This window comes from Colletotrichum jinshuiense, chromosome 4, assembly GCF_051148585.1.
Source record: "Colletotrichum jinshuiense chromosome 4, complete sequence".
In the NCBI taxonomy this organism is placed as follows: domain Eukaryota; kingdom Fungi; phylum Ascomycota; class Sordariomycetes; order Glomerellales; family Glomerellaceae; genus Colletotrichum; species Colletotrichum jinshuiense.
The window spans coordinates 1,185,984-1,198,928 of record NC_139311.1 but is presented as its reverse complement, the minus strand read 5'-3'; the positions used below and the strand labels follow the sequence as shown (position 1 = coordinate 1,198,928).

The 12,945-nt window shown below is 48.3% G+C and overlaps 3 protein-coding genes across 3 annotated transcripts; 2 read left to right on the top strand and 1 right to left on the bottom strand.

Annotated features, from left to right (window-relative positions):
• Window positions 1-292: 292 nt before the first annotated feature.
• Window positions 293-2,097, bottom strand: EsH8_IV_000306 (uncharacterized protein; the record flags this gene model as incomplete). The annotated part of the gene is made up of 3 exons (XM_083265196.1): window positions 293-1,097; window positions 1,156-1,640; window positions 1,702-2,097. 3 exons carry the CDS (start codon window positions 2,095-2,097, stop codon window positions 293-295), a joined length of 1,686 nt encoding a protein of 561 aa, XP_083124091.1.
• A 6,347-nt stretch (window positions 2,098-8,444) lies between these two features.
• EsH8_IV_000305 (cytochrome P450) lies at window positions 8,445-9,618 on the top strand (the record flags this gene model as incomplete). The annotated part of the gene is made up of 2 exons (XM_083265195.1): window positions 8,445-8,857; window positions 8,922-9,618. The coding sequence occupies 2 exons, from the start codon at window positions 8,445-8,447 to the stop codon at window positions 9,616-9,618; spliced, it is 1,110 nt and encodes a 369-aa protein (XP_083124090.1).
• A 1,553-nt stretch (window positions 9,619-11,171) lies between these two features.
• EsH8_IV_000304 (uncharacterized protein) lies at window positions 11,172-12,307 on the top strand (the record flags this gene model as incomplete). Its single annotated transcript, XM_083265194.1, has 2 exons — window positions 11,172-11,363; window positions 11,492-12,307. The coding sequence occupies 2 exons, from the start codon at window positions 11,172-11,174 to the stop codon at window positions 12,305-12,307; spliced, it is 1,008 nt and encodes a 335-aa protein (XP_083124089.1).
• Window positions 12,308-12,945: the final 638 nt, after the last annotated feature.

Sequence of the window (12,945 nt, the reverse complement as noted above, 5' to 3'; positions counted from 1 at the left end):
TATGTAGATGGCGAAGTGGGTGGTGCAGATTTGTTACAGTTAATTATTTTAGCGGTGTCCATGCCTTTGCATATCTGCTCGCTTGTACTCCACACGTACAGCTGATTGCTGTTGGTTACAACACCAATACGCATTTTTGCTCCTCCATCAGTTTATTTCGCGTGACACCTAAGCCAATAGGGCAACCCCAGCTGGTCAAATGTAGAGGAGCCACCTGAAATCACGCCCCTTCTCGTTGAAATGATAACAGATGAGCCGACATGCCGCTGGAACAACAATACATGGTCGTCGCTTAACTCAAAGACCTTGGCGGTAATACGAGCTGCTGCAACGGGTGTACTATGTTCTCGCAAAAAAGCTTCTGGAACTCAATGTTCCACGACAAGTTCCTTTTGACGCACTGGACGAGGCATGCCTCGATGGCATTCAGATGATGCGGCAGCAACTTGTCGTCGCTCAGTTCCAGCCAGCGGTTGGCTGCTTGCAACCGCTCCCCGAATGTCTCCGTGCGACCATGCTGGTTCTCCGCAGCCCAAGTCTCGACCGACTTGTGTTGCAATATCTCCAACATTAGAATAGCCAACTCTAGCACTGTTGCTTTCGTTGCTTGTGTGTCCAGGCTGGAATCAAGTGGTTGGGCCAGTAATAGCTTAGGATTGATTGCCTGCTCTACGATTGGCGCCCATGCTGCTACATTCCCATTTCGCTCAACCAAAAACTTGATTGTTTGGTTGTTCCAAGGATCGCCACACCAAGACGTATGGCGAAGTTGGAGTACAGCCGTTGCCACATCTAGAGCCAGCAGAGTCTGTTGTTTTGGTGTCATGCGGGCGTCTTGGTTCTGTGACGCGGTTGCAAGGAAGTCTCGTAGGGTCGTAGTCGAGTTGAAAGACTGCTGTGACCTGATAACATCTTCCCTCAAGTTGAGCACATCGGCAGCGAGTTCGAGGGCAAGAGTATGGCCCTTCCTACAGGCCTCGCTAGCTTTCTCACACATGTTTGTAATACGGACACTAGTAGGTTGGGAACCATCACTACAAGCTGCTGTGACTGAGATAGTCGGGATATTTTGATTTTGCCCCTCAAAATTATTTGGCCTATGACGCCGTTTAGCTTGTGCCCATGCATTTTGCATATGAAATGTGTAATACGAACTGTGTCTGCCAGTTCCCAGTATCATTGATTTGGATTTCATTGGTGCGAGCCCTCACTTCAGCCTCTTGAAGCAACGATTCTTCGGCAGGGAAGCAGACACGGAAGATGATGTGCGCTGGCTGAACAATTTGAGGCGAGTTGACTATCCTGTTTTCTAGTCGAATCATCAGCGTGCCTTGGCCGTGGCAATCGCAAGTCCAGCATTGGCATGCTGCTCTGTATAGTGAAGTGGCACTGATCTGGACTTGAGAAAAGAGCTCAGCCATTTTCGTAGAACCGTTGGAAGGCTGTCTAGCTTCCCAATCTCGCTTCGTCTTAACACGTTTGAGGAGTTCCTCAAGCGAGTGTCTCTCGGTCCGGAGATCCTTAACAAGTGCGTCCAAGCTTCTTCGATCGATGGCGAATTTGAGCCGTCCTTTGATCAAAGAGGGGCCCTGAGGATCCGAGCTCGCACGAATGATAGCACTTAAATCATCCTTCGCCGCCTAATGACGAGCAAACTGTTAGTGACAAATATTACTTCGTCGCGGTAGCGGGTGGGCTTGCAGTCTTAGGTCGCACAATGTTTTCGAGCTTAGATGTGATGTCTTTCAAATGTTTTTCGTAGTAGCTTAGGATCTCGAGAAACCGTGGATAGAGCGGACCCAAATACCCCATCACCTTATCTCCAGTTTTGGCATCCCTTAGGACTGAGATACACCTTTCCTCAGGAGGGTCTACATCGTCAAGTATCTCGGATACCCTCGATTCCCGGAGAAGCTGCAGGATGTCCAGATAGAAAGCCGTCTTCTGTATCAAGAGTTGATGAATCAGATCATCGACGAGTCCTTGGAATTTCAAAAGCGTACTTAAAGACCCCTTTCCCTCTCGATAGTCGGCCAAAGCGTTGATTACAAGCGGAAGAACACCGAGAATGACACCAGCGGCTTCAAAGCCAGACATTGCGACTCGGAGGCCGGGTTGCCTGTTGATCCGAACTTAGGATGTCTTCTTTCTGATGACAGTCTCGGCAACGAGCGGAGCGTAGGATGCTTAGATTTTTGGAAGCTCGAGAAGCGGGGTAAGTCGCATCCTGTGGCAGTACTACTTAAACCACACTTTTTTGGTAGACTTAACGCCCGTCGCGCTCACGCCATGCATGCCTGCTTGTTCAAGCCTACAGGGCGCCTGATTCCTAACCCGCCCACCCACTTTTCGTACAGACAAATTGCATCCTTCTTCCTTCGCAGAGTTCACTTTATTTCGCTCAGCATACTCGCCGCCGTCAACAACCACCATGGTCTCGGAGGAGTCTCACCAGCACGAACTACAGTGCCTGGGTCTTGAAGTATTCAGGAGGTTCCAGGAATTGATCGAGATGCCTTGGGCAAATGACGAGGATACGGTCATTCCATCACGACGGGCTATCGAGTCAGAAGAAGAGAGGTTCAGGCTTTGGGCACAAAGCATGGGACTCATGCAAATGGGTCACGCATCTCTCGACTATCGGGTTCGGGACTCGTCGATAATCAAGTCGTCATTGGCTGATGTGCTATCTGAACTAGTGGCCCATCTCGAGAATCGTAAGCGTTCCAACTACGGTCATAGCAAGATACTAATCAACCAAAGTCGCATCAATCATTTTCGGTAATCGGCCTCCAGTAGAACAAAAGCGTCCTGCCGATAATTGCAGCAACACCACTTCCAGCCATTCTGACGAAGAGATATCTGTTTCCTCCTCTGACAACGGCTCCTTTCATGAAGCTGATTTTCGCTTGGCTAGCGTAGTGGAACGACTTGACACACTGTACAGGTTAGCAGCCAAGATAAGAAATCCTCGAAATCGCCCACAACGGCCGACCAAGGATCTATACAAGTATATACCAGAGAGCGAGCGAGCAGAATACAGAGCGTGCCAAGAGCAAATTGAAACCGCACTTATAGCCTTCGTGCAGCAACGTCAGCTGCTGGAGTCCGTCACGGAAACACAGCTCAAGGTCCTTGACATGAGTCAGAAAGAGCTCCTCGAGCGATATTCTTCAGATACACATTGGCTGGTCCGCCGGATTGGTATAGCCAACGCGCGAAGAAAGCAGCAGTTTGTCTACTGGGAAAGGCATGCTGAGCTTCTCGCCCGGGATGTCACCATGAAGATACCTACAATTCATAAAGAGGCTATGGCTGGTGTCTCCATTATGGCACCCACAGGAAAGCCAGCACGTTCTGTAGCAACTTCGGCAACTAAACTTGTCGATGCAAGATTAACAGGACCAGATGATCTCAAATCTGAAATCTCCCATCACAGCCGTGTGTCTACAGTGGTGAGCCCGCAGGGAGAGAAGTTGGCGTGGCCACCAGCGCCTCACCGCCTCGCTGGAAGCAAGTTCTTTTGCTGTCCTTATTGCAAGGTGCTATGTCCAGACACTTATTTAGGTGATAACCAATGGCGGTATGCGGTCACTTCTCAGTCCAGACGGCACACTACGTACACATTTTCTGACCATATCATTTCACTCAAGCATACATCAAATCCACGATTTGCAGCCTTATCAATGTACATATGAGGACTGCCCAGACCCTCATCGACTTTACAGCCAGCGACAAGAATGGATAGACCATGAGAACCAACACCGGCGTGTATGGTATTGCTACACCCATGACGAAGAATTCGAGACTCTGCCATCATATAAGCAGCATGTTGATGACAATCACCCTGGAGAAGACTCTTCCCCGGAGCTGCTGGCAGCCCTTGTAGGGTCGTCCTTGCAGCCGCATCGAGATTGCCCTCTTTGCCCGACCGCGTTTTCAGGCCTTGACCACATGCGAAAACACATAACGTATCACTTAGAGCGACTTGCACTCTTTGCACTCCCTAACACCGAGCAAGGGATGCATGACCAAACCATTTCAGGGCGGTCTGCAGACAGTATTCAAGTTGTAGAACACCGAGGACGTCGAGATTCTATAAGTGGCGACTTCAACAAAGAAGAGGCTGTTTCATTCTCTGAGTTTCTGAATTCACTAGCAGGCGAAACACAAAACACTAGCTCGTTCTCAGGAAAAGTGCAAGATTTTCACACAGCAATCCTGGAGTTAAAGGCGCAACATCTCGAGAACGACAATAATATAGACTTTGATCAATGGATTTCTCAAGGTTTAGTTCATGGAGCTGTTGGAGGATTTGGAGACGAATTGGAGCCATCTGAGAAGAAAACACGAGACGGGGACGAGGGGGCTACAGAGAATGGAGAATTTAGCAAGGAAATAATGAGTCTGTTGCTTGATCGACGAGGCGATTATATTACTGTCACAGAAGACATCGTCAAGGCGGCTGCAGGGAGTGAGTGGTATGGCAAAGAACTGATGAGCCTGTTGCTTGATCAGCGAGGCGATGATTTCACGGTCACAGAAGAAGTCGTCAAGGCAGCTGCAGGGAATGAGAGATCTGGCCATGAAGTGATGAAACTATTACTTGATAGACGAGGCGATGAAGTCAAGGTCACTGAAGACGTCATCAAGGCAGCTGCAGAAAATGACGGGTCCGGCGAGGCACTGATGAGGATGTTGCTTCATCAACAAGGCGATGGAGAGTTTGAGCTACAGCAAGTAATGGAGACGAGAAAGAGAGTACTTGGGAAGGAACATCCCAACACGCTCACCAGTATGACCAACCTGGCAGCGAAATACTGGGCCCAAGGGCAGTGGAAGGAAGCGACAGAGCTAGAAGTGCAAGTGGTAGATATAACAAAGAGGGTATTTGGGGAAGAACATCCTGATACGCTCACCAGTATGGCCAATCTGGCAGCGACATATCGGAATCAAGAGGAGTGGAAGGAGGCGGAAGAACTAGAGGTGCGGGTGATGGAAACAGCAAAAAGAGTACATGGAGAGGAACATCCTGTTACACTCGATAGGATGGCCAACTTGGCAACAACATACCAGAATGAAAAGCGGTGGAAAGACGCAGAAGAGCTACAAGTACGCGTAGTAGATATACGAAAGAGGGTGCTTGGGGAAGGACATCCCGATACGCTCACTAGTATAGCTAACCTAGCAGCGACATACTGGAACCAAGGGCAGTGGAAGAAGGCAGAAGAGCTCGAGGTGCAGGTGGTAGATATAAGCAAGAGGGTAGCTGGAGAGGAACACCCTGATACGCTCACTAGTATAGCTAACTTGGCAGCAACATACTGGAACCAAGGACGGTTGAAGGAGGCAGAACATCTAGAGATTCAAGTGATCGATATAAGTAAGAGAGTATTTGGGAAGGAACATCCTAATACAATTACTAGCATAGCCAACCTAGCAGCAACATACCGGAACCAAGGGCGGTGGAAGGAAGCGGAAGAGCTTGAAGTGCAAGTGGTAGATATAAGGAAGAAGGTGCTTGGGGATGAAAATCCTGATACAGTCACCAGCATGGCTAACCTGGCAGCAATATACCGAAATCAAGAGCGGTGGAAGGAAGCAGAAGAGCTAGAGGTGCAAGTATTAGACACAAGAAAGAGGGTGACTGGTGAGCAAAATCCTGATACGCTCACCAGCATGGCCAACCTAGCAGCAACATACCGGAAACAAGAGCGATGGAAGGAAGCAGAAGAGCTGGAGTTGCAAGTGGTACATACAAGGAAGAGAGTGCTTGGGGAGGAACATCCCAACACACTTACCAGTATGGCCAACTTAGCCCATACTTGGAAAGGCCAGAACCGGTTGATCAACGCAACAAATTTGATGCGCGACTGCCTAGAGCTTCGGCAACGTTGCCTTGGCGAAGATGATCCCGACACAAGATCCTCTCTTTCATATCTTAGGGAGTGGGAAAAGAGCATCCTAGAAGGTTAATATGTTCCGGTTGAGAGATGCGAATTGACTGTAAGCACGGTTTATTTAGATGGCCAGTAGCTTGGTTATGGCCCTAAAGAATACAAGTGATTACATTGCCGGTCCTGTTGAGCAAATCAAGCCCACTGATCTAGTCGCTAACCTGATCTGCAAGTCATATGACAATTATTGTAGAGGGTCAGAAACTTCCTCCCGAAATTTTGAATGAGGAATTCTGCTAGTTGGCACTGATACACTAACTGTTTGATTAATATGCTACATAGGGCTTCTACATGGGTAATATCACGTAAGACGCCAGCAGTTCTTCGATGAGCCGCTCCGGCTGTTTTCTCTCTGGATAGATTCTATGGATGGTACGTACGGTGTATGAGTCTTTCGATGTTACTACAGTATGTCTCTGGGTCTCTTAATATTCTGTTGGCAAGTTTCCTATCAGGATATGCTTCGCAGTATTCAGATTCGGCGCCGCGGATGTGGAAGAAGAGAAGGCTGGAAGGGGGGGCACAGGAGAGTACAAAGCACTTTTCGGTAGAGGTGGTTCTCTGGACGGATTACCAGTAGTGTACCAACGGCCAATTATGACTTTGTTGGGGATTGCTCTTTAACTGATTATCTCAACTAAAAATCCAACGACATTTCATTCGCCTTCTACCGTAGACATTAGCGAGTATTCTGTGGATTGCCCAGTCAGAATACGGGCGGGCGGTCAGCGGCAGCGGAACCAGGAGACTCTACCTTGGCCTATGCATTTAAATCGAGACTCAACCGAGAGTTGAATTCAGCAATACATCATAGCCCATTACTAAGTTGAACCGCGTATATTGCTTCATTCTGAAGCGTCCTGGACACTATAACGTAAACCGTCAATTTGAATCTAGCTACAATGTCATGTATTGTGCTTTCTATTACACCAGTGGGAAAATTTCATTCTATTTATTTTTAATTACCAGCGGCGCCACTGGTAATTCTGCCGCTCGGTTGTGACCGGATAACTTGCCATCCCAAGTTCACGCGGTCTGGCGGGCCAAGGGTGAGCGAAGGTTGACAGGGGATCAGTCAGGCATCTCTGCAGGACGCTTGCTAATTCATCAATGTTCCTTTAATCATCCGTATTCCGTCGGTGCTGCTTTGGAACCCCTGTATCTATTTATCAATTTAGGACTTGCAGGCCGCGTTGGCATATTCTCCCAGGTCGCAGACGATCCACTATTCGTCAGAGTCAGTTCACTTTATATGATGTATGTCTATTTAACGAAAGGCTGCACTTGAATGTTTTGTAAAACAAATCCCATGCGCAGTCTTCTGATGACCTCGCAGACAGTCTCGGTAGCTCAAGGGATAATTCTATGCCAAGGAATGAAGAGGCAACGGTCCCATCCTAGACACTAGGTTGCAGCAGCCATAAATGTTTGCATCTGCCATAAATGACTTTGAGCTAATACAAGCATATTTATTATTATTATTACTGGGGGTTTGGTTTGCCCCAAAAGTCTGGGGTGGTAATTGCTCGAGGTAGGTTGTTGTTTGCCCGAGATATCAATGGTACGTGCTATGCCCTTTGCTGCGCCTTACGACGCCAGGGGACATCATGTATCTGTGACTCTAGATGCATAATAGCCAGCTTGAGTCGCGGTGCAAACACCCTGAAAGAATGGGCATTTCCAAACTGGGTGCTAACTGGCCAATAGTGCCGCCTTAGCGGGCTGGCCGAGATGGTAGCAAACAGTTCCAACCAAAAGGATGAACTCAATGCACACGTTTCCAGGGGTCCATTGCATGCAGGGCCTACTTTGGCTGTTAATTATTCCCCAACAACTGTGAGGACTGGTACCAACTATAAACAAACAGAAGCATGACAGAGTGTGGAAATTTGCAACCTGCTGGCGGATACAAATACTCAACACGATCTATCCCAACATTGGAATCTCGACTTCTTCCTTAGGTTCTTATTCCAAAACGTACAACTACTCAATTGAACGAAGCATTAACATTGTGTTGTTATCCAAGCCAGGATGGCTGTGTCTTCGACGGATAATAGTCATGTATTGGCTTTTGCAGCCATTTCCCTGGCCTTCTTCTTCATTTATAAAGTCTTCTGGCCAGTCCACCTCGACTCGCAAGAGCCACCGATTCTACGTCCCAAGATTCCTTTCATAGGTCATCTTCTCAGTCTCGCGCAGCTCAAGTATAAATACCACGCTAGAAACCAGTACGTTGTTTTTATTCTGTCCCTTTAGTTCCATCAGTGTACATGCGTTGTTCCATGAACAGGAATGTCAGAGCAAAGGTAGAGACTTTGGGACGTCAGTATACGAGCCGATGGTGAACGGAAGAGACTGCACAGAACTAGCCACCTCACCAAAGCCATTCACTCATATACCAACCCAAAAATCACAGTTGTGATGTTGTGCGACGAGTATTTCATCATTAAACTAACAACCAATCCTCTACTCAGCGAAAAGTGCAAGATGCCTGCACACACACTGCCCATTCTTGGGAGAAAACTCTACGTGGTGTCGTCACCATATCTTGCGGCAGCCGTTATGCGAAAGCGCACGCTCAGCTTCGCACCTCTTCTTGCCAACTTCACAAATATTATGCTGGGCCTAGACGGGCCTGGTTTGGACATGTGGAAAGGTCCCGACTTTCACGCGGCATATTTCAGAGTTCTCTACAAAGGATTGGGTGGGGAATCACTGGCTAATCTTACCACCGCTCTTGTTGGCAACACTACCAATATCTTGAGCAGAATGCCTCATAGCGATGTTGATGTCACCAACTTTTATGAATGGATTCGTGAAGTTCTGACGGCAGCCACCACAGCCGCTTTATATGGAAGCAAGAATCCCCTGAAGGAGCCCAAGATGATAGAAACTTTCTGGTACAACTCCTCACAAGTCTTCCTCTTTCCAGGCCGTTCAGTCATTAAAAGTTTACGGTTACAGGACTTTCCACGACGGCATGCACAGGTTTCTCATACCTGCCGCGCCTTCGATCGTGGCCCCCACAGCTTACAAAGCGAGATATGAGGTGCAAGAAGGCATAGAAGCATACATCACAATGGAAAACGAAATGGCCGATGACGTTCCTCAATTCACCCGGGATAGAATCGGTATTGGGAAAAAGTTCGGCTTGTGCGCCAACGACATCTCTAAGATCGAATTCGGTTTCGCTATTGCGTCTCTTGCGAACACAACTGCTTTACTCTACTGGTTTCTTAGCCACATTTACAGCCAACCAGGGCTCCTGGCCAATATCCGCGAAGAGCTCCTTAATGTTGTTGAGGAGCACCAAGCCAGACAGCCGGAGCTAGCTGAAAGGCAGATGACACTCCATCTCGGAGGGATCAAAGATCGTTGCCCGCTGTTCTTTTCTTGTTTCCAGGAGACACAGCGTCTCACCGCCGTGGACAATGTCAACAGGGTCGTGACTGCGGATACGACCCTCACAGAGGGCGACAGAACCTTTGTTCTCAAAAAGGGACAGCACTTGCAAGTACCGTTGGCTATTCTACACAGGGATCCTGAAGTATGGGGGGAAGCCCCGGAGACTTGGATTAGCGATAGATTCTTGAAGATGGGTGAGAAAGCTGTCTCTCAGACTGGCTTTTTCCCCTTCGGCGGTGGCAAGCACCAGTGGTAAGTAAGCCCAAAGAAGAACGAAATGACACCCTTGAAACTAATCAAAGCTACAAATAGTCCAGGACGAAACCTTGCACGCGGTCTGGTTCTTGGTTCAGCTGCTCAACTGCTGCTGGGCCATGACATGCGTGGAACCGATGGTGGCTCCGTGATGGTCCCGACTGCGGAAGTCCCTTGGCCAACATCCGGTGTCGGAAAACCGGAGTTGGGGCCTGGGTTGCAGGTAAAACTTAGTCGAAGAAAGGGATGGGAGAATGTTGCATGGTCTTCGGCACATTGAAGTCTCTAGGTATGATATTCAGGTGCTGGTGTCAGAACTGGGTTGGGAACATGAAGCATTATTTCCCTAGCCTCTTCTGAAAATCAGTCAACTTTGTAACTTAGCATATGCAAACGTCTACTTTTCACAATACATGTCACTTAGACGTGACTGGTGCGGGTTTTCTTGGATTTTCAACTAGTTTAGCCTCTTAATATAACACCAAGTTTGTCGCCCAACTTGATATTATATTGAACCAAGGTCATCGAACATGATGGCTGCCAAGTATTTTGGATTCTCGGATTGACAGAACGCCAGAACGCCGGCTTGGCTCTGGAGTACTCTATTTGGTTTACTTCTCGTTCTGGACCTCATACTACTCTAATCATCTCTATCAGTACGGATAGAATATCTTTGTCCGCGTAGTTACCATGCTACATCATATGCCAGTAACATCCATGGGTATCTCAATGTTTGAGGAATCGATATCAGATACCATCACGGACTCCTCAAAATACAGGTACAGTCTTTTAGGCTTTAAATAAGAATCCAGCTTGCCCTCTGTATTTCCATTTCGACAACCCACTTCATTCAATAAACCACGTGGCTGTGTGACCCAGCTATGCCCGATCGCGCCTTCAACAAGATGACTGCACAAGTCAGGCTCTATCCAGACCCCGGGATTACGGAAGCTGATAGCAATAATGACGCCACTTTCTTACGTGCTGGTGCCGCCAAGATGTTTCTTATCACTGCAGCTTGTCACATAGCCATGATGAATGAAGCCCGGAGTAAAGGGGAGAAAAGCCAACAAAGAGCCAGTGAAGTGAGTGGGAACAGTTTATTAGTACTTAGTCACGAAGTCCGCCGAACTCCGCTCGGAGTTCGGGTGGGGGGGTCCTTACCCAATTCGATATGCTCGTTTCAAACAACCAATAATACAGCTTGCCTGCTGTTGCAAGTCAGCCATGCAGGTGAGCAAAGGCCATGCAAGTTTAGTTTGTTTGTGATTCAAGGCTTACACTGCAGGATCATCTCGGCTTTGATTTCTCGTCTACCATGCCCCTTAACGATGAATGAAATTCCGCTTTCAATTATGTTATGTTACTAGCGGGGAGAAAAATGCTTCAAGTTTACAAGATGTACGCGTTTATTACCTTTGTACATAAGAGAGACGTTCTCCCTCGCGATGGCAGCACTGCGTTTTCTTACATTCACCGTCTTCCAACTTCGACCCAGCTTATTGTTTTGAAATTGCAGAGAACACACCAATCCCAACACCAGCCATCGCCAATATGTCCCTAGCCTCGCTGCGCAACTGGCGCGCGCAGTGGTTCCCTCCTAGCCCAACTTTCACTGAGCAGCATCTGCAGCCCCAAAATGGTCGCGTTTTCATCGTCACTGGTGGCAACGCAGGCGTCGGCTACGAGCTCGTTAAGATGCTATATACCACCGGTGCCACCATTTACATGGCATCCCGCTCCAAAGTGAGTTTATATGCACCATTGAAACTACATGGGCGCTACTTAGTTCCCCCGGGTCTCGCTGCGTCACTGATACGGCCCCACTTCCCAATTTCCGTCTAGAGACTGACATTCGCCGCTTCGATCTTTAGGACCGCGCTGAAAAAGCAGTTGAAACTATCACGTCCGCCAAGCCGTCCCCGAAGACCCCCGGCTCAATCAAGATTCTCTCACTGGATCTCAGCGATCTTGATACTGTCAAATCAGCCGCCGCATCTTTTGCACAGCAAGAATCAAAACTCGACGTGCTGTGGAATAACGCCGGCACCGGCGGGCTGAATGTCGAGGTTGGCGCGAGAACGAAACAGGGCTTCGAGGCAATGGTCGGCATGCATTGCATTGGCGCGCAGCTCTTCACACATCTTCTGCTTCCTCAGCTCCGCGCAGCTGCCGCCGACGCCCCGAAGGGCTCCGTTCGTGTTATATGGACTGCGAGTTTCTTGGCCGATGCCTCGTCGCCTACCAATGGAATCGAGTTTGACCTCCTTGAAAAGGGCACATCGGACCGCGCACGCAATTACGCCGTGTCAAAGACCGGTAACTGGATGCTTGGCCGTGAGATGGCCACCCGGTACGGTGGTGATGGCATTGTTAGCGTTACACAGAACCCCGGCAACCTCAACACTGGAGCGTATAGCTCTATGCCGGCCCTGGCCATGTTATTCATTAAACCGGTGCTCCATGATCCCATATTCGGCGGCTATACAGAGCTGTTCGCGGGTCTTTCTCCAGAGATCTCACTGGAGACCAATGGCGCCTATGTCATTCCTTGGGGACGCATTCGCCTTGACGAGGACTGTCCTAGGAAGGATATCATTAATGCCTTGAAGTCTGAGGCAGAGGGTGGTTTAGGTTATGCCACAAAATTTTGGGACTGGTGCGAGTCGCAGTGGAAACCCTTTGTTTGAATCAGCCATGGATATTAGCATGCACACCAAAATTCATGCTATCTAACGAGAACGATCCTTTAGTGTCACAGCAAGCAGGAGTTGGAGTCTGATAACAATACGGAGACAGTATCTTGGACATAGATAAGCTAATAATTTGTTAACAAATATTCATTTGCTTTTGTTTGCTGAAACTGAATTATTTGAAGTGTACCTAAGGAAAGCGGGTGTAGCGTAGGAAATCAGATTGCACGTGCTTGCGGCCCCTGGAAGCAAGGGCGGCCGAAAACTGGGATGGCAGATACGCAACCCATCTTCATCTACTAGGTTGGACGGTGTGACTGAGTGTCGAGGGATGCGTAGGTATAAGGCGACACAGGTATGTGGTAAACCTAATTATGTCCCCAGACATTGCCACGCCCGTTATTTTGAATCCTGGTCGAGCTGCTGCCTAAAGACTTATTTGTTTATCCGCACACTCGGCTACAGATACGTTCTGCCACGAAGATACGCTCTGTGACGACTTATTACTATTCTCAAATTTGCAACAATTTCAGACGGCACGGTGTCATCAAATTGAACGCAATATTTTCCATTAAATATGTTCCAATCTCCAATTTGCCAATTTCGACAGTGCAAAAATTGTTGACTTTCTCTGC